This window comes from Panthera tigris, chromosome E1 (assembly GCF_018350195.1).
Source record: "Panthera tigris isolate Pti1 chromosome E1, P.tigris_Pti1_mat1.1, whole genome shotgun sequence".
In the NCBI taxonomy this organism is placed as follows: domain Eukaryota; kingdom Metazoa; phylum Chordata; class Mammalia; order Carnivora; family Felidae; genus Panthera; species Panthera tigris.
This window is the reverse complement of record NC_056673.1, coordinates 37,572,349-37,591,259: the sequence shown is the minus strand read 5'-3', so window position 1 is coordinate 37,591,259 and position 18,911 is coordinate 37,572,349. Positions and strand designations below refer to the sequence as shown.

The 18,911-nt window shown below is 56.9% G+C and overlaps 1 protein-coding gene across 1 annotated transcript in view; it reads left to right on the top strand.

Moving 5' to 3' along the window:
* SRCIN1 (SRC kinase signaling inhibitor 1) overlaps window positions 1–18,911 on the top strand; it is a 63,042-nt gene that overhangs the window by 29,082 nt on the left and 15,049 nt on the right. The window contains exons 4-11 of the mRNA XM_042965454.1: window positions 7,940–8,135; window positions 8,752–8,950; window positions 9,358–9,451; window positions 9,961–10,835; window positions 11,969–12,061; window positions 12,312–12,355; window positions 12,674–12,861; window positions 13,910–14,085. Of these exons, the coding sequence (XP_042821388.1) occupies window positions 7,940–8,135; window positions 8,752–8,950; window positions 9,358–9,451; window positions 9,961–10,835; window positions 11,969–12,061; window positions 12,312–12,355; window positions 12,674–12,861; window positions 13,910–14,085 (1,865 nt within the window). The remainder of the gene's footprint in view (window positions 1–7,939; window positions 8,136–8,751; window positions 8,951–9,357; window positions 9,452–9,960; window positions 10,836–11,968; window positions 12,062–12,311; window positions 12,356–12,673; window positions 12,862–13,909; window positions 14,086–18,911) is intronic.

The following is an 18,911-nucleotide window of genomic DNA, read 5'->3' as shown; positions in this document are numbered from 1 at the left end:
GAAACGCCCCCTCCCCTCCCCCACCGCGTTCGCAGCCTTCCGCGTGGGCCGGACCCCCACCCCGAAATGCGGCTGGCGCCTCCTCCCCCATCCTCGGAAAGTCATGACCTTCCTGGGGTGCGCCCTTGCCCCCGGCGCGGCGCTGGTCCCGCAGCGCCCCCCCCCCAACCCCCACGTTCTGCATTGGGGGGGGTAGGAGGTGAGGGTGTCGATGGGCATACCTGGGGGGAGGGTCGTGAATGTGCGTCGTGGTGGGAGGCTGGCCACACGGGGACACGTTAGGTAGCCCTGGGGGTGCTGGTGTTTACGTGGACTAGTGTTCACAGGAGTTGAGAGGTGGGTGTGTGCGCGGGTGCACGCGGAGCCAGGGGATTAAGGAGCGGGAGGTGAGACCCGTTTGTTAGTCCTCCCTTTCCTGGAGGATGCGTCGTCGGGGCTTGAGGTCAAGGAGGGGTCACGCAGCTCACCTAGCCTACAGGGGACGTCTGCCCGAGGAGCGAGGAGCGAGGAGCGAGGAGCGGAGAGACCTCAGCTGGCTGGGCTCAGGCTCCCAGGGGGCACGGCCCCGCCCCTCCCAGGGCTTGGCCCCGGAGAAAGGGATCAGCTGCAGCGGGAGGGAAGAACCCCACTAAGGGCTCTTAAGGTGGGGAAGGGAGGGGGTTAACTCCTCAGCCCCCCACCCCCACCCCAGAGGGAAGAAGCTGTTTCCTTTTCTCACCTGGGAGTTTGAGGACTCCCCAGCCTTGCTTTCCAGGGTCACCGGGAAGCTTCCCCCTCCCGTCATTCTGAAAGCCTTTTCCCTAGACAGTGAATGCTTGGCTTCCAAATCAAATCCTTAAGGACACCTTTCATTTTGCCCCCTGCTCTCCTAAGATTCTTTCCTACAAGTGAGTACCCTTGGCAAGGGCTCTCCCACTCAGACCTTCCTTTTTTCCACCTTCTCACCATCCTCTGGGAAGGGGAGACCCCCCATCTCTGAATATGGGGGATGGAGAGAGCTCCTTCCTGAAACTGGAGGTGTTTGCTGGGGGTGAGGGGCCAGACCTCTCTTGGGCCCTTCCTGCCCTTTGCCCTCCTTCCAGGCAGTTTCTGGTGTTGGGAAATTCCCAGGGGAAAGTCTCAGAAGGCTGAGCAGTGCTGGGTGCCAGGAGATGGTGGGAGTGGTGCCAGACAAGAGTATTCAGAGACATCCCCTCCCCTCCTATGGGCTGGTCCTAGTTTCTTCGCATTCGTTCATGGTCAAATATTTGTTGAGGGCCTACTGACATACAAGGCATTGTGTTAGGCAAGCAGGAGGAACAGACAGCCAGGGAAAGGGTGAGGAGGTTGGATGGGGAGAACCCCACCTTAGCAAATGGGGGTGGGGAGCTCTCTGCTCTCGGTCACCCAAGGCTGTCCTGTGGGTTTAACACCCTGGAAAGAGAGACGGAGGATGGATGGCATTTCTAGGGACTTCTCCCCACTTTTGTCCTCCCCTTCCCCCCCAAGGACACTGAGTTGCCAGGAGACTATGTGTCTTATTCCTGGTGGGGCCAACACAAAAGAGGATCTTTCTTCCCACTTTCCAGAGAGGCTGCGGGGGCAGAATCTACTCAGTGTGCCCTACAGGCCAGAGCCCAAAGTCTCAGCCTCACTCCAAGTTTGCCAAGCACAAACGCAGCAACTCTTCCATTGTTACCCTCTAGTGGGGCTTGCCTGGCCTTTCCTGTGGCACTGATGCTCCCCAGTCCTCTTCCCTGTCCCCAGGTAGTGACCCCTCCCTTCTGGGTCTGACTGCCCCACGGATGTGCCCAGCCTTGGGAGTCTGGGCACACCTAGTGTGGCTGTAGCCAGGCCCCAGAGGCGCAAGGCGGCCCCAGCCGTCTGCACATACTGAGTCTGATGTGTTGACACTGGGGGCTGGGTGGGGGTGGGGGATCCTCTGCCTGTTTTGAATCAGGAGTTAACCTACCTAATGCACGATGTCTGGGATGTCATAGGCAGGCGGCAGTGGCTCCGTGACCTGACGAGTGGGGGGAAGGAGGGATGAGACTTTCTCTTTGTATGTGCGCATTGTGTGGGTGCTGTTTTGTGTGTTTCTGCAGTTGAGGTGTGTGTGTGTGTGTGTGTGTGTGTGTGAGCGTGCACACACTTGTGAATGGTATCTTTGGGTGTCTCTGTGACTCTGGGGGATGTTGACAGGGGGTGTGAATGGTGCCGGCGCCTCTGTATTTCTGTGCGGGGAGCTGGAGCGTGTGTGATGCAAGTGAGGGGCCTGCGAGGGGTACATACTTGTGCATGAGTGGGACTGCTCTCTGTATGAATGTCTCTGAGCTTCTGGGGTTGTTTCTGACCGTGGAGGGCTTCTCTCCAAGTGCTTGTGTCCTTTTGTGAGCGTGTTTTCGTTACTCAGGGTGTATCTGTGGCCATGTCCTTATCTGAGAGCGTCTGAGAGTCTGTGCTCAGCTCGGCGCGGGGCCTGCGTGTTTCGGGGCACCATGGGTGGCCTGCACGTATGCTGTGTAATGATGGTGGTAGAGGAGGGACGGCGGCCTTCTCTGCAGAGCCGTCCATCACTGCCAGGGCAGCAGACATGACTCCCATCAGAAACCTTCCCGTGCCCTCTGCCTGCCTCTGCCTGCCCCCCGTGTGTCCACTCCCTCTGCTGCCCCTCCCCTTCCCAAGGCCACAGGCAGCTGTGGCTAGGGCCCATTACTCCAGCCTCTTGCCTCGCCTCCCCTCCCCTCCCCTTGGCACCTGTGGGCAGCCCCTGGCACCCACGGGGGTGGCATGTGTCCATAGATTGTTCTAGGCATTGGCTGGGGCACAGACTTTGCTGTCCCCTTCCCTTGCCTGGCGTGTGACTATCTTTTGTGTCTCTTGGAGCCAGTACTGGGGGGGAGAGGTGGCAATCGTAGCTCGGACAGGGATGGCCCTGGTGAGTGAACCCCTTCATCCCAGCCCAAGCCTGGCCTCACCCCCACTCTAAAGGTCTAACTCCATCCCAGCAGTGCCCCTCGACTCAGCCTCCGACCTACTCCTCTCGGCCATGAAAGCATTCAGGTGGCACAGGATACCCCTCTGTGATGTCCTGCCCCTATCAGGGATCCTCAGTGTCCCTCTTCTCTGTCAGTGGCTCTGAGGCCGGGGAATCTTGTCTGCTTGTGCCAGGCACCCCAGTGCCGGGCCATCTGCTGCCTCTGTCTTCCTGCTGAGGCTGGCACCGGTCAGCAGGGTGCCCTCGGCTTTGCCAAGAACCAGCCCAGCCTCTGGCCTCCTTCCTTGTCCTTAGCCATCTGGAAGAGCCTTCTGGTCTCTGGGGAAGACAGGGTGACCCTAGGTTGTTGTGAATGAGGAAGAGCCTGAGTTCCCCTACTCTAGGGGTGCAAGGAGCCTTCCTCTCTCATCTATCCGGCCAGAGGACGTTGTCCACACTCCCAGTCTCTACGGCCCCCCTTGCTGCCCATGGCTCCCCGTGGTGGACACCTGTCCACTTTGCTCTGTAAATCCAGTCCATCGTGGTACACAGGCCTCCCTGCCCTGGCCTTGGCCCCCGGCCACCCTCTTCTACCCTGTGCCGTATCAACCCCCCCCCCCCCCGCCGCCCCGGACTCCAGTTCTGACCCCACAGTGCTTCACTCAGATACTTTCTGCCTGTTTGCCTAGTGAAGTCTAAATTGAAACCCACCCAGCTGGCCCCAGCCCCTTTGCAGCCCAATCTCCTACTTTCCCAGGCCTTACACCCCCAGCCAGACTGGACTAGTGACCATACCCTCAACACGCTCTCTGCCTGCCTGCCCCTGGGCACTTGCCTGTACTGTCCCCTCCGCTCAGCATGCCTTTCCTCCCAATCTCCAGCTGCTCATTTTTCGAGACCCAACTCAAATGTCGCCTCTTCCAGGAAGTTTCCCCTGGCCAGTCACAACAGATGCCACTTCTTTGACCCCGCAGCTCTGATTCATCTCTGCTAGTGTCTCATGGGTTCTCTACATCATGGTCATCGGTGCCTTTTCCACCTGTAACTCTCCGAGTTACCGTGACTAGAAGGCGTAGCTTGTGAACATCTGGAATGGTTCTCCCTTGTCCCCACCAGGCAGCCTGGAGCCTGCTCAGGGCTGGCCTGGGTCTCAGTAGGGAATGGGATGTACCAGGCATTGCTTCCTTCCTGTTCCTGGGAGGGCAGAGGGCCCTCGTCCCAGAGCTGAGTGCTAAGCTCAAAGGGTCTCTATCCCACCTACCCCTACTCTCCCCTCCCCACCCTCGCATAACCATCTCTTCTCTTATTTCCATCAGCAGCCAAACTACTGGAGTTTCAAGGTCAGTGCGTGTGCTTCTCTGCTTCCATGACAACTGCATGTGCTCTCCTGCCCCTGGCCCTCCCTGCACATGCTTTGCACAGGGGTGTGCGTCTGCACGGGACCTTCTGGTGTGGGCGGTGGGCTTTGGGGCTGCAGGCTGTGGCTGCTGCTTTGAGAGAGTCTGGGTTCGCCTGCCAGGGGCTCATGGATCCAGAGTGGGAGTTTGGGCCACCCCTGCTGGGGATCTAGGCTGGGGGTACTTAGGCTTTCCCAGGCTGGGAGGGGCATTTTGGAATGAGAGAGGCTGCCTGACATTTACCTCCCCCTGGAGACACTGCTGGCTCCGAGGCAGGGACCTGCATCCCGTGATCTTGTTAAGAGCCCGCTTCTCTGGACTCGGCTTTCATCTTCCAGGGGGGCCTTGGGTCTATGATGAGCCCCTCATCCCTTTCCTACCTGGCACTTTGGGGAGGTGGTCAGTGCCAGGCAAGAGAGTCACAGCTCTGCACCCCAAGCCTGTTGCCCAAGTGGAGGGCTAAGCTCAGAGACAAGTGCCTTCCTGCCTCTCCTGGACAGTTTGGATTATCCACAGCTGGAGAGCTCTCTGCCCCCTCCCGGGGGCATCCTGCTGAGCCCTGGGGGAGCGCTCTCAGGTGCCTCCTCTGCCTCTCCTGGCAGCCAGGCCCAGGACCCAACCAAGTTAGTCTGCCACTTGTGTCCCAGAGTCTTCAAGTCCCAGGCACCATGACAGGGACTCATGACAGGGACAGTCATCTCATTCTGAGCATCTTGTTTGCATGCACGCTCCCAGAGAGAAGTCCTTGAATCAGAGAAATCATGGAGTCATAGACACATGTGAGGCACACAACTTTTTTGGAGGAAGCGGTAGAATGTAATGGTTTTAATGCATGGGCCCAAGAGCCTGGTGGTGTATTCCAGTCTGTTACTAAACTAGCTGAGTGACCGGCGGCAACTTACATAATCCCCTGGGCCTCAGTTTCTCCTCTGTAAAACGGAACAACAACATCGGCATCATAGCATTGTTGTAAAGCTAGAAGAGATGAGATACTGCACGTCCTAATCACAGTGCCTGGCTCCTGGCGAGCCTTCCATGGTAGCTCTTAGAATCACAGAAGCTGACTGGGTTCCCAAATCAGAATCACCTTGGGAACTTGTCAAAAATCCGGAACTCCAGAGATTTGGATTCAGTGAATGTGGGGTCCTGGAAAGAATGCTTTTAAAAGCTCCCAAGTGACCCTGCCCCAGTCTGTGGACAGCCTTTGGAGACCTTGGATCCTAGTCTGACCGTCCCCACTCAGGTTTCCCTCTGCTGGATCTCTGACCAGGAGTCATCGGCTCCTTGCTAGAATACCTCCAGTGACAGGCGCACACTGCCTCCCACAGCAGCCCCTTCCTATCTTTGGACAGCGCTGCTTGAGTTACCGTGTTATTCTCTTGCCATCTCCCTCGTAGATAGGAAGTCCTGGATGTCTCACTTTTTTTCTGCCCTCTTGACTCAGCCCAGGACTAGAGAGAAGTGCTAATGGGCTTTCTCTCTTCTCAAGAGGGTTTTCCACAAGGGCTATGAGAACGGAAAGGTGTACCTGGGGCCAAGATGGAGACGGACGCTAGCAGGGCAAGGGAATGTGGCTATCTCTTCTCCCAAGGGTTGCCTCGACAGGCATCTGCCTTCTCTGCAGTCAGCCGCCCCTAAGAACCCCCACTTCATTCTGGCCCCTGTTCTATCTTCTTACTGGCACCTCACCTGTGTCCCCAGGCACTGTGGCTACCCTTTACTCTTCATCCCTGCTAGCTGCCTCATTCTGCCTGAATTCTGTAGGCCCTCCCCCATTTCATCCTGGCAGCCACTGGCCTTCCAGTTGCCTGGCAACCTCATGGCCGCCAGACAGACCTGGTTCCCCACACCGCTTCGGGGCTGAAGGTGATAGAAAGGGGCACAGGCTGGCACTGGTGATCAGCCTAGTGCTGAGTCACAGGGTACAAAGTCTGGGTATATGCGCCCCCCATGTGGGCTTAGTTCCCACGCTGCCTCCCTCCTCCACAGACCCATACCCACTCACTGGCCAAGGCATTGGGCTTCAGACTGGATGCCCCCTGAGGGCTCCAAATCTGACCTTCAACCTCCCCAAGGCCCCCAGGCCACCTCGGGCACAGCTGGGCACATTGCCCATCAGAGGAAGATGCTCTCTTTTTTCCAGAGTGCTAATCCAATTGGAATATTAAATTGAGTTAATATGAAGATGGAGATTAATTAGGGGCTAATCAGGATGGGGGAAGGAGGGAGCCGAGGAGAATAAATGATTCCTTTCTAGAGATACTTTTCCTTTTTTTAATTACAAAAGTGATATATTCTGATCGTGCAAAATTCACCCAGCAGACAAATGTATAAAAGAGAAAGCTTTGTCTCAACCCCAACTTAACCAATGTTAATGGCTTTCAGTGATTTGTTGTTGTTAAAAATGGACAACTTATTTTATAGAAAAGTACAATTGGACAACATGAATTTTTCCTTGATAATATATATAAATATGATACATATGTGTATTTAGTGTATGTAACATGGAATATACATAACATAGATCTGACTTATTATCTTCTCCCTTAAATAACAGAGTTTCTGACAGCACCCAGGTTTAAGGGAAGAGGCTGGGGCAGAATGGCAGGAGCTGTGGCCCTGAGTGACAGCCCAGCCTTCAGCCAAATGTAGGCTCTTAAAGTGTAACGGAAATCATGGTGACCCCTCCCTCAAGGGGAGAGTGATCAAGCTGCCCCGGGGACAGGGGACAGTCACTGGGTAACACCCTTCCCTAGCCCCAGCCGGATAGCACCCTCAGCTGTAGCTTCAGGACAAGGGGCTGCCATGTGGGGTATTGAGGGAGGCCTTTCTAGAAGGCAAGCCAGGCCAGTTGGCTGTGTGGCAGCACGTGCCTCTTGCAGGGAGGGGCTGAGGCCGGGCACACATGCCATGTGCTCATGGGGACCACACCAGGCTTAGCATGTATATTGCATGTAGTAGGCAGAGTCTGTTTGAAACCAGAGTCGAGCTAGCTTTGAGCTGGTTCTCCCAGTCAGCCTAAGTCGAGGACATTGTGCCCCTCTTTGAGGGCCCATACCTCCCAGAGTTGGGATCCTGGGACCCCTCATTCTTTTTGCTTCCTCCCTGGACCCTGCTTCCTGCCCCCAGCCGACTCTCTGAACTCCACGAAGGATAAATTCGCCGCTCACAAACCCGCCGCTTAATTAATGTCTGGAACTAATGCCCCAATTTGCTCAATGATTCTGCTGCTCACCTCAGTGACAAATTTGTGTTGTTGTTCTTTGGAAGCTTAAAATAGCAGGCGTGCCCTGGCTCCCGCTCAGATGGTTTCTTGTCTGGCTTCCCAGGGTGCCTGAGTCCTTTGCCCACTCCTTACCTGCTGGGTGTCCTAGGGAGGCCAAGGCCCTAAGTGGTTGGGGAACTCTCCTGTAGCCACACAGCGAGTCTGGAATCCAGGAGACTGGTGTGTGTGTGTGTGTGTGTGTGTGTGTGTGTGTGTGTGTGTGTAGCTGGCTGGCAGGGGCTCCCTGGGCCCGGATAGAGGCAATGGGCAGAGCAAAAGGGGCTCATGTTTGATTCCTGTCATCCTGCCCTGCCCCTGCAGACCCGCAGCTCACGCCACACTCAGGGAGCCCAGCCCGGGCTGGCAGACCAGGCAGCCAAGCTGTCATACGCCTCGGCTGAGTCGCTGGAGACCATGTCCGAGGCGGAGCTGCCCCTGGGCTTCAGTAGGATGAACCGCTTCCGACAGAGCCTGCCCCTCTCCCGCTCTGCCAGCCAGACCAAGCTGCGCTCACCAGGTACTACTCGCCCAGTCCACCCTCCTCCTGGCCACTGGCTCCTCCCTCTGCTCTGCTCACTCTGAAACCCTCTTCACCCCCTTCACCATTCCATCTCTCCTCACCCAAGCCCCTGGCTCCCTTCGCCACATTCGCACCTCCCTGCCCCCCAGCAGTCTCCTCTCCTTGGGGCCTCTCCCTCCTCAGCTTCTCTTCCTAGCCCTCCTCTCTCCCACCCCTTCGCTCCCTTGGCACCACCTGCCCTATCCCTTGCTCTCCCCATCTCCTCTCTCCTTCATCCCCATTCACCGGCCCCCTCTTCATTCCCCTCTTGCTCACCTCTCTTCCCCTCAGCGACAACTCCCTCTGTTTCTGGCGCACCTGCTCCTGCCCCCAATTTCATTTCCTCATCCAGGCTCCTACCTGCCTGGGGTCGAGGAGGTGCCTTGAGAGGACGGCAGCATGAGGGGTGCCTGGGTGCACCTGCACTCCGGGGGCGCGTCTGGTCTCAGACCCTGCCTCTGCAGGACCAGCGCGGCTCCCGAAGGTCCCCCTCAATCTCCCAGCCGGCGTGGTGGCCGTGGTGGTGGTGGTGGCGGCAGCAGCTCTGACAGAGAGGGCGGCGTCTCCTTCGCAGGGGTGCTGTTTCTGCAGTTCGGGGAGGAGACTCGGCGCGTGCACATCACGCACGAGGTCAGCAGCCTGGACACGCTGCACGCGCTCATCGCGCACATGTTCCCGCAGAAGCTCACCATGGGCATGCTTAAGTCGCCCAACACCGCCATCCTCATCAAAGACGAAGCTCGCAACGTCTTCTACGAGCTGGAGGACGTCCGGTGGGCGTGGCCCCGGGGGCTGGGTGGGCTTCCCCAGGTTCCTCCTCTGAAGGGGGGGAGCTCGATTCCCCAGGCCTTTCCCTCCCCAGCTTCCTCTTGACCCAACCTCAGCCCTTCCTCTCTCCTTCCTAGATCATCTTACCCCCTCCCCTCAAAATCATCCACCCCTGCTTAGCTCGTTTTGGCTTGAGCTAACCTGACAATGGCGCGTGAGGCCGAGGAGGTGGGTGGGGGTGGAGGCTGTTGCGTGTGTGTTGGTGGCAGGCAGTCTGAGGCACTGAGCAAGAAGTTAGGAAGAGGCCAGGGGCCCCTCTTGCCACCCTTCTTCCCTCTTTCTGGAGTAGCTACCCCTCCTTATTGCAGAGCTGAGGGATGGTGACCCATTGCACCTTCCCCTTCTCCCCCAGGGACATCCAGGACCGAAGTATTATCAAGATCTATAGGAAGGAACCATTATACGCAGCTTTTCCTGGCTCACACCTTACCAACGGGGACCTCCGGGTATGGCTGGGGATCCCCAGGGGACTGGGGAGGCTGGGCAGATGGGGTCCAGGTGCACAGAATCTAGTTATTTGTCACCAGGGATCAAAGCCAGCTTTTGGGGAAGGGAAGAGAGGCTGAAGCAGAGAGTGGCTTCCACTAACTGTGAGGTCATGGAGGGGTCCCTCCCCTCATCTGCCATGATCCCCTCCTCTGCATCCAGGATTTCCCCAGCAGGCCTCCGGATAGTCTAGGGGGCCTCTATCAGGGACCACTGCTTCCCTTCTTGCTTCCCCAACCCCTCACCACAGAGTAGGCTGGGGGTTGCCTCTCTAGTGCCTCTCCATCCGCCACTTCCTCCATGCGGGGACCCCCGATGGGAAAGGGGCCCAAATGCAGCAGGAGGGAGGGAAGGCGGAGAACAGAAGGGACTTCCTAAGCGTCAGGGGGGAGATGTCTCCTTAAGCAAGGGGCAAGGGATTCCCCTTTGTGACCAACCCTGTGAGGTTCTGGGACTGTCTTCTGCACAGAGGGAGATGGTGTATGCCTCGAGGGAGTCGTCGCCCACACGGCGTCTCAACAACCTGTCTCCGGCGCCGCACCTGGCGTCCAGCTCTCCGCCCCCGGGGCTGCCCTCCGGGCTGCCATCGGGGCTGCCCTCGGGGCTGCAGTCGGGCTCGCCGTCGCGCTCGCGCCTCTCCTACGCCGGGGGGCGCCCGCCCTCCTACGCTGGCAGCCCGGTGCATCACGCGGCCGAACGGCTCGGGGGCGCCCCCGCCGCCCAGGGCGTCAGTCCCAGCCCCAGCGCCATCCTGGAGCGGCGCGACGTGAAGCCAGACGAGGACCTGGCGGGCAAGGCGGGCGGCATGGTGCTGGTGAAGGGTGAGGGGCTCTACGCCGACCCCTACGGGCTGCTCCACGAGGGCCGCCTGAGCCTGGCCGCGGCAGCCGGTGACCCGTTCGCCTACCCGGGCGCCAGCGGCCTCTACAAGCGCGGCTCCGTGCGCTCGCTCAGCACCTATTCGGCCGCCGCGCTGCAGTCCGACCTGGAGGACTCGCTGTACAAGGCGGCGGGCGGTGGCCCGCTCTACGGCGACGGCTATGGCTTCCGCCTACCGCCCTCATCGCCTCAGAAGCTGGCCGACGTGGCGGCGCCCCCCGGAGGCCCCCAGCCGCCGCACAGTCCCTACTCGGGGCCGCCCAGCCGCGGCTCGCCAGTGCGCCAGTCTTTCCGCAAAGACTCAGGTTCTTCGTCGGTCTTCGCGGAGAGCCCCGGAGGCAAGACCCGCAGTGCGGGGGGCTCCTCAACGGCCGGAGCCCCGCCTCCCGAGCTCTTCCCCGGGCCTGGGGAGCGCCCGCTGGTTGGATTTGGGCCGCCGGTGCCAGCCAAGGACACGGAGACCAGGTGCGGGACGCTCGCGAGGCCTCAGGGCTGTTGAGGGTGGGGAGAGGGAACACATTCGGTCTGTGGCAGGGTTGCGTCCTGGACTGTGAGACCCCAGAGTCCTTTGTAGACCCAGAGTAGCCTTGAGAGTTCACTGGAATAATTTGGATATGACAGGGAAGACACTGGAGAGACGGACATGCCATTTTCCTTCCTTCTGCAAGACCTGGAGGGGTTGGATGAAAGGGCCCCAGACAAGGCCTCTGGAGACCTGGGTGTACATCGGATCCCTAAACCTCAGTTCCCCCAACTAAAATTGAGGCTGAACCAGCCCTCCAAGCCTTTCCTGCTCAGAGTTTGCAGCCATGAGAGCTGTCCAGCACACAGTCAGCTGAAGTCCACTGGGGAGGGGGTGCTGGTAAGAAATAGGAATGGGGAGAGAGGCACATTCCATTAGGTAGCCTCCAAGCTGGGGAACTCTTGCCTGTTATTCAGCTCCAACCTAAGGATACAGGGCTGGAGGAGGTAACCAGAGCATTGACCTATCCCCCTTCTGTCCTTGGGCAGTGCTGCTGAGATGTGGAGAAGCAATTCACATTCACACAGCTCTCCTGTGGCTTGTGTGCCAGGCACTGCACTGGGCACTGTGGATGCCAAGTTGGGAGAACCTGATTCCTGCCTTGTTCAGTGGGGATGACACATTAAAAAAATACTTGCACTTCCTTTGAGAGAGTAGACAGGTGGTGTGGAAGGAGGGACTCCTTAAAGCTGTTGAGGACTCCGGGATGGCTTCTAGGAGGAGGTAGGGAGGAGGGCATGCCAGGAAGGGGGAAAACATGTGCAGAGGTATATGTGCAGGGGCCCCACCTCCCTGAGGTGGGGCCCATTAGAGAGCCAGTATTGAGAGATGGGGCCGGCAAGGGAGGAAATGACTGTCCGATGGAAAGGGCCTTCCCAATGTTAGGTGGGGGACTGTGGGCTTGAACCTTTGGCATTGGGGCCCTCTGAATTGTCTGTGCTGGTGGCTGGGGAGGGAATGGTATTTCCTTTAATTATCAATCTTAGGAATGGAGGCATTCCTTAGGAACGGGGTCCCTCAGCAAGAGGGACCCCATACCCAGACAAGGGTTGCTCAAAGCCACTATCCTTTCCAGAGAGCGCATGGAGGCCATGGAGAAGCAGATTGCCAGCCTCACAGGCCTGGTACAGAGTGCCCTACTACGAGGCTCGGAGCCTGAGACCCCCAGGTAAGACTCTTCTCTCAACACTAGTGCCATGGCCTATGGTTGAGGCAAGAGGAAGGAAAAGTGGGCAGCAGAAGCCTGGCCCAGCTCTGCCAGTGTCTCAGTGTGTGAATCTGGATGAGACCCTTTCCTTCTCTGGGACTCCATCCTGACATCAGGGGACTGGAGGAGATTTTGTTCAAGTCTCACCCAAGCTTTGATGGTCTGGGGTCAGCCCGGACCCACTGATGGCCATCTTTTCCCTGTGCCACAGCGAGAAGATTGAAGGCTCCAATGGAGCAGGAACCCCGTCAGCACGTGAGTGACCCTTTGCCCCTCCCCCACAGGTACTTGCCCTCTCCAAGCCTCAGATTCCTAATCTGTAAAGTGGGAATTAAACCATCAGCTATGTCACTGGGCTTCAGTGGATCAATGAACAGTCACCTTAGCCCAAAATGCCTTTGCCCTGGTGCTTTGCTCCCTACAGAAGGGCTGAGCCATTAGTTGGGGCAGGGAGTCAGAGCCCCGTGCTTCTCTAGCTACTGTGAGGATCCGGGGTGGGAAAGACCTTGTCCAAACCCCTTGCAGGCTCAAGGTTTGTTCCCTTTCTCCCATCCTCGTGGTCCCTCTCTGCAGCCTGTGGGTCAGGCAGCCGGAGCAGCGGGGCCACCCCAGTGTCTGGCCCTCCCCCGCCCTCGGCCAGCAGCACTCCTGCGGGGCAGCCCACTGCCATCAGTCGTTTGCAAATGCAGCTGCACCTGCGTGGCCTACAGAACAGCACCAGTGACCTGCGCAGCCAACTTCAGCAACTCCGAAAGCTCCAGGTACAGCCTGCTCCGGGGCCTCGCCCCGTGCCCCGCCCCCTCAAGCCCCTCCCAGACACGACCCTCCCACTCACGCCGCAACCCCTTCCCACCGCTCGCCCTTGCTCCCCTCACTGCGCCCTCCTTACCCTTTCCCTGAAAACTCACCGTTCTCTTGGAGCCCCAGTCCGCCCCCACTGAGCCCTTTCCCCCAGTCAGTATCCTCAGGGTAGTCCCAATTCCTTCTTGCCCAGCATTCTCCCCCACCCCTCCTTTGGGCGGAAGTCCCCCCCGCCCCAGATCCTCTCCCCTACCCCTTCCTGAGTCCGCACAGTTTTCCCCGCCCTCCCCCGTCTGGCAGATGGTCCCACCAGTCAGGAGCCTGGCATCGCTGTGCCCGCTCCTCCAGAGGGCCCCAGGGCCCATCAGGTGAGAATAATGAACAGAGACAGGCTGGAGAGGGGGCAGAGAGTTGCCATCTGGGCAACGGATAAGATCTCACCCACCCCCGCCATTGCCCCAACTCAGCCTTAGAACTGGGTTCGAGAGTTAAGTTAGTCTTCTCGCCCCAGCCACGGAAGCTCTATCAAACCCCACTGCTTGAGTCTTTCTTCGAAGCCACAGCCATGCAGCCGCACGGTCGGCACGGTCCTACATAGGGCTTCCTCTTGCCCCCCAAATATGCCCGTCCCGTTCTCCTGTCTCTGTATTTGCCCAGCACGTAACCTTGTCCTCCGCCCCCCACCCCACCATCATAGCCCTTCGCTCCTGCTCACGGCCACAGCCACGCAGCCGCACCCTCAGCATGTTCCAATTTAGCACTTCTCCCGCCACCATCCCCCTGCCTTTCTCCTCCTGCCTCTATTCTTCCCCAGAATTTAGCCCGGGGCCTCTGTTTCCCACCATCCCACCCCTTCGCTGCTGCTCGCGGCCGCGGCCGAGCAGCTGCTGCTTCGGTGGAGCCCGCCCAGCCTCCGGCTATCCGCTGCCCGCCTCCTCCCGGCCCTTCCCCTGCTGCGCACCTCCATTCCCTCCCACCCTGGTCCATCGGTCCCTCTGCGCCCCGCAGCTACAGAACCTGGAGTCATTGCGCGCGCTGCTGAAAGGCACAGAGGCGGAGCTGAGCATGCGCGTGTCGGAGGCTGCGCGAAGGCAGGAGGACCCGCTGCAGCGGCAGCGCACCCTGGTGGAGGAGGAGCGGCTGCGCTATCTCAACGACGAGGAGCTCATTACCCAGCAGCTCAAGTGAGGCTGGGCCCCCGGGGCGGAGGGAGGGCTGGGGGTGCGGCCTGGACCCACAACCTGGTTTCACTGGGAGGTGCAGCTCCCTTCCTTCTGAATCACAGGTGACGTTGGTCTGGTCTGAAGCCTGAGTTCCTTCTCCTCTGTGGCCTGATTTCTCTGTGACCCACAAACCTTTGACCATCTGGCACAATTCCTGATTTCTTTCTTTCTTTTCTTTTTCTTTTTCTTTTTTTTTCCTGGCTTGACGCCCTGCTTTTGCTATGCTTTTGCTTCCTCATGGTCCACAGTCTGGCTTCCCCTTGGCCTGCAGCCTAACTTTCATGTGGCCAGCAGCAGGATTTCAGTCTGTCCTCTGCCTGCTTTCATTCTGGACCTGTGACCTGTACAAAGTGACCCTTGGGGAGCCACAGCTGCCACCACTCTACTTCCCTGACCTCCGAGGCCCGATGTAGCCAAGGAAAACCCTCCTCCCATCCTAGTCCACTAAAACAAGGCTCTAGCTTTTTCAGAAGGAATGAGGAACAGAGAACATCCTGCTCCCAGTTGCTTAGACGTGGAAGGGTTAACCAGAGACAGTCCTCTGATCCAAATTTAGCAAATGGCTGTCTGGCCAAGATTCCGTCGTCTGGCACTGTTGATGGGAGAAGCTGCCTTTTGCTGTCCGTCCACTGAGTGAGCACCCCCGCCCCATGGCAGCCTTCCCTCATTAGTCACTGGGGTCTGAGACAGAGGTCCTGCTCCTTTCTCTGGCTTCCCTCTTGGTGGCACAGGGCACAAAGGGACTTGAAGTCCAGCTCCAGCAATGAGAGACTATGTGATCAGGGTAGTTTCTGCCCTTCTCTGTTCTTCAGCTTCCTTATCTGTGCCCAATAAGATTTTTGCTGTTCTTTCCAGGGAGGGCTTGGGTTCTACTGGCCAGTGACTTGGGGAGCCAGGAGAGGAAAGGATCCCAGCTTGCAAGGGGCTCCTTGAGAAGGGTCCCTACTTCTCAGCCTTGGACCCACACAGCCTATGCATTTCAGTAGGGCACAAGATTCCCATGACCCCTTGGGGCTGAGGTGAAATAAGGGACCACTTCTCTTGGAAGTAAGCTGGCGGCAGCCACCCCATCACTTCCAGTGTAAGAGCTTAATGGCAACGTCAGTCAGATCTCCAAGTAGACTGACGGCTGCCATCACCCCTCATCCATTGACCCAACTTTTCTGTCCTCTCCTTGTCCCTTTTCACTCAGCACAGAGGAGCTGGGTTAGAATTTTTTAAAGGAACTTTACTGAGACATTAAAGGAAAATAAAAGAAAATATAAAAGCATAGAGGCAGAAGAGATGAAAAGACAGATTGAAGCTTCTGTCATATGCATGTCTGGTCCTCAGCTTCCTGGGGGCCTCAGTTCTCCGGGAGCACACAGACTCCCTGCCCGCTGTCTTGTTATCAAACTCTGTTCATACGGCTCGCTTGAGAGAGTTTGGGCTGCTACGTCGCTTCTGGCAGGATTCTCCATCCACTTTGAAGGGGGTCCTGCCTTTTCGGGGGGCGGCCCGGGCTGGGCTGTACATCAGCCCCACAGTGGCTCTAGCTTGGCTTACAAGGGCCCTCCCTGCCAGCTCCCCTAGCATCCCTGGGCTTTAGGCTGACCAGCAGGCCCATCCTTACCCCTATCCTGGCTGTAGCCCCTGAAGGCCCACTCTTGTTCTGCTTTGCTCTGCCCCTTCCTCTTGCCCCGGCATCTTGCTGGAGGTTAAGGCCAATTCTGTGCTTCATTCAGCTTGGCTCTCTCACCTGTTTTTCTACCGAAGCATTTGATCCCTGTCTAGACGTTACCCTCTGCCAACTGAGACCTTTTGGCCTCTGGAGCCCAACTAGAACTAACCCAGTACCGGCTTTGTAGGCATACGAGCTACTCAGTCACAAAGGGCCCCATGCTCTTAGTGGCCCCATACTCTGCTGTTGTCATCTTGGAATCTGTAATGATTTTTTAACCAGGGGCAAAATCTTCATATTCCACTGGGCCCCATAAATTATAGAGCTGGTTCCGTCCTGACCCTGCCCTCTCCACCCCTCCAGGACTGAACCTGGGTCTGGAAAGCCCAACCACTTTGTGATAATGGTGTCTAGACTTGCACCAGTCTGGGGTTCATTTGCAGAGCCCGCACAAGTTGGGTCTCCCAAAACTTCGGCAGGTTTTGTGATCATAAAATCAAGGTGACGGGGCGCCTGGGTGGCTCAGTCAGCTGAACATCCAACTCTTGATCTCAGCTCAGGTCTTGATCTCAGGGTCATGAGTTCAAGCCCCACGCTGGGTGTGAAGCCTACTTTAAAAAAAATGAGGTGCTAATTGCGCCTAAGGAGGACCTAGCCTCTTCTGCCTGAGAGTTGCAGTGTCGTGTCCTTTTGAAGGCTTACTCGAGTCCTCCTTTATTTTTTTTTTTATTTTTTTTTATTTTTGGGACAGAGAGAGACAGAGCATGAACGGGGGAGGGGCAGAGAGAGAGGGAGACACAGAATCGGAAACAGGCTCCAGGCTCCGAGCCATCAGCCCAGAGCCTGACGCGGGGCTCGAACTCACAGACCGCGAGATCGTGACCTGGCTGAAGTCGGACGCTTAACCGACTGCGCCACCCAGGCGCCCCTCGAGTCCTCCTTTAAATGAGGGTCTCTTCCCCTCAGAGTGATGTCTGGAAGTGACCATTTTACAAGACTGGCACACCCTGAGCCAGTTAGGTGTCACGCATAGCAGGGGAGAGTTGTTGTTTCCCATGTAGGAGAGCAAGGGCTGGGTGGGACAGGGATGGGGATGGGCTGATGTTAGGTCCAATGTGGAGGTGAGATGCAGCCGAATCCAACAGCCAAAGTCAGACATGAATAGATTCTGCTTTGCTGCAAAATAGTTGCATGACCTGAAACAAGCTACTTAATCTCCCTGAACCTCTTTTTTTTTTTTTAATGTTTTAATGTTTATTTATTTTTGAGAGAGAGACAGAGTGTGAGTGGGGGAGGAGCAGAGAGAGGAGACACAGTATCCAAAGTAGGGTCCAGGCTCTGAGCGGTCAGCACAGAGCCCGATGCAGGGCTCGAACCCACGAACCATGAGATCATGACCTGAGCCGAAGTTGGACGCTTAACCGACTGAGCCACCCAGGCGCCGTCCCCCCGCCGCCCAACCCTTTTTAATGCCAAAGTTCATTGTGTTAGTTAGGGTAGCTGCTATAACAAATTGTGTAATGATTTAAAAGTAATAGACATATGTTTTTTGTTTTTGTTTTTTCTCTCATGGAACAGTACTGGGTGGGTTAGTGGAACAACTGTTTTCCATGCAATCATTCTGGGACCCAGGCTAATGGAGGTTTTGCCATCTCCAATACATGCCTTCTGAGATCATGCCAAGGGTCCTTGCCTTTCAACCCATAGGAAGGGGGGGAAGAGCATGGAGGAGCTTACAGGGGAGGTTTTAATGGGCAGGCCTGGAAGCAGCCTATACGCCTTCAACTCACTTTCCATTGGCTGGACCTCAGGCATTGGCCATTTTAACCACAAGGGATGCTGGGAAATGTAGTCTAATGTCTGAGCTACCGTTTGTGTGTAAACGGGAGGTAATAATGGCTCCCCACACCCAGGATTTTTTGTGAGGATTAAATAAGGTAATGAAAGTGGAGGGCTGAATGTGGCACCCGGTGTGCTATAAGCGCTTAGTACAAGTTAGGCAGCTCTTTAACCGCCAGGGCTGAGTCACAGGAATGTGTCCTTGCTCCAGTGTGGTCTGTCTTTTCATCCGCTAGTTGGATGGAGATGTATAGGCATGCTGATAAGATTTGCTAGTGACACAGAGCTTTGAGGGGAAGCAAATCTGTTGCAGGGTAGAGCCGAGATTCAAAAGTTGTTCCCACCTGGATTGTTGAGCTGAAATCCGGCAGATGGCATTTGACAAGAATGTATGTAAAGCCTTGCATGTGGGTCAGGGATGTCAGTGACTCACGTACGGAATTGGAATGACCTACCTGGACAGCGGTTCCTTCTTTCACTTATTCATTCATTCCACAATTATTTACCAGACACCTATTCTGCTCCAGGCACGGTGCCAGGTGCCGGGAATTGGAGATGAATCCAGAAGACCCGGTCCCTCTCTGCCTGCCAGGAGCTACACAGCCCAGCAGGCAAGAGCTCCAAGGGTTGGTGAGGGAGGCAGAAAGCAGACTCCCAACTCCCAAGTGTAGAAGTTCCCACTGAGACCTGAGGAAGGAGTGGGAATTAGTCACACGTGTGCATATGTGTGCATGAGAGTGTGTGTGTGTGTGTGTGTGTAAATGGAATGTTCTAGGCAGAAGAAATGGCATCGGAAAGGCCTAGAGAAGGCAGCAAGTACAAGGACCTCAGAGAAGTTGTAGACCGTTCTAAACAGAAGGAAGCCAGAGGAGGACAGGGGATGTGGCTGGAGGGAAACTAAGAGCAGCCCCCAGGGACTGAACCCTTACCACCCCTTTCCCATGTGTATTTGCTCCCTTAATCCTCACAATGGCCCCTGGAGGGAAGAACTCTCACTACCCCCCCCCCCCCCATTTCTTGGATAGGAAGGTTACAGCCCAGAAATAGTACATAACTTGTCCAAGGTCTCTCTGCTGGGACGGGCAGAGCTGGGATTGGAATTTGGATCTGATTCTAGAGCCAAATTTTCAACTACTACCCTCATGCCCTTCTTGGCTTGGATTTTAGCTTCAGGACGATGGGATCCATGTAAGGTTCAACGCAGGAGGTAATGACTTGGTGTGATTTTACATTTTAGAAAGATGTGGGGCTTGGGGTTCCTGGGTGGCTCAGTCGGTTGAGCGTCCGG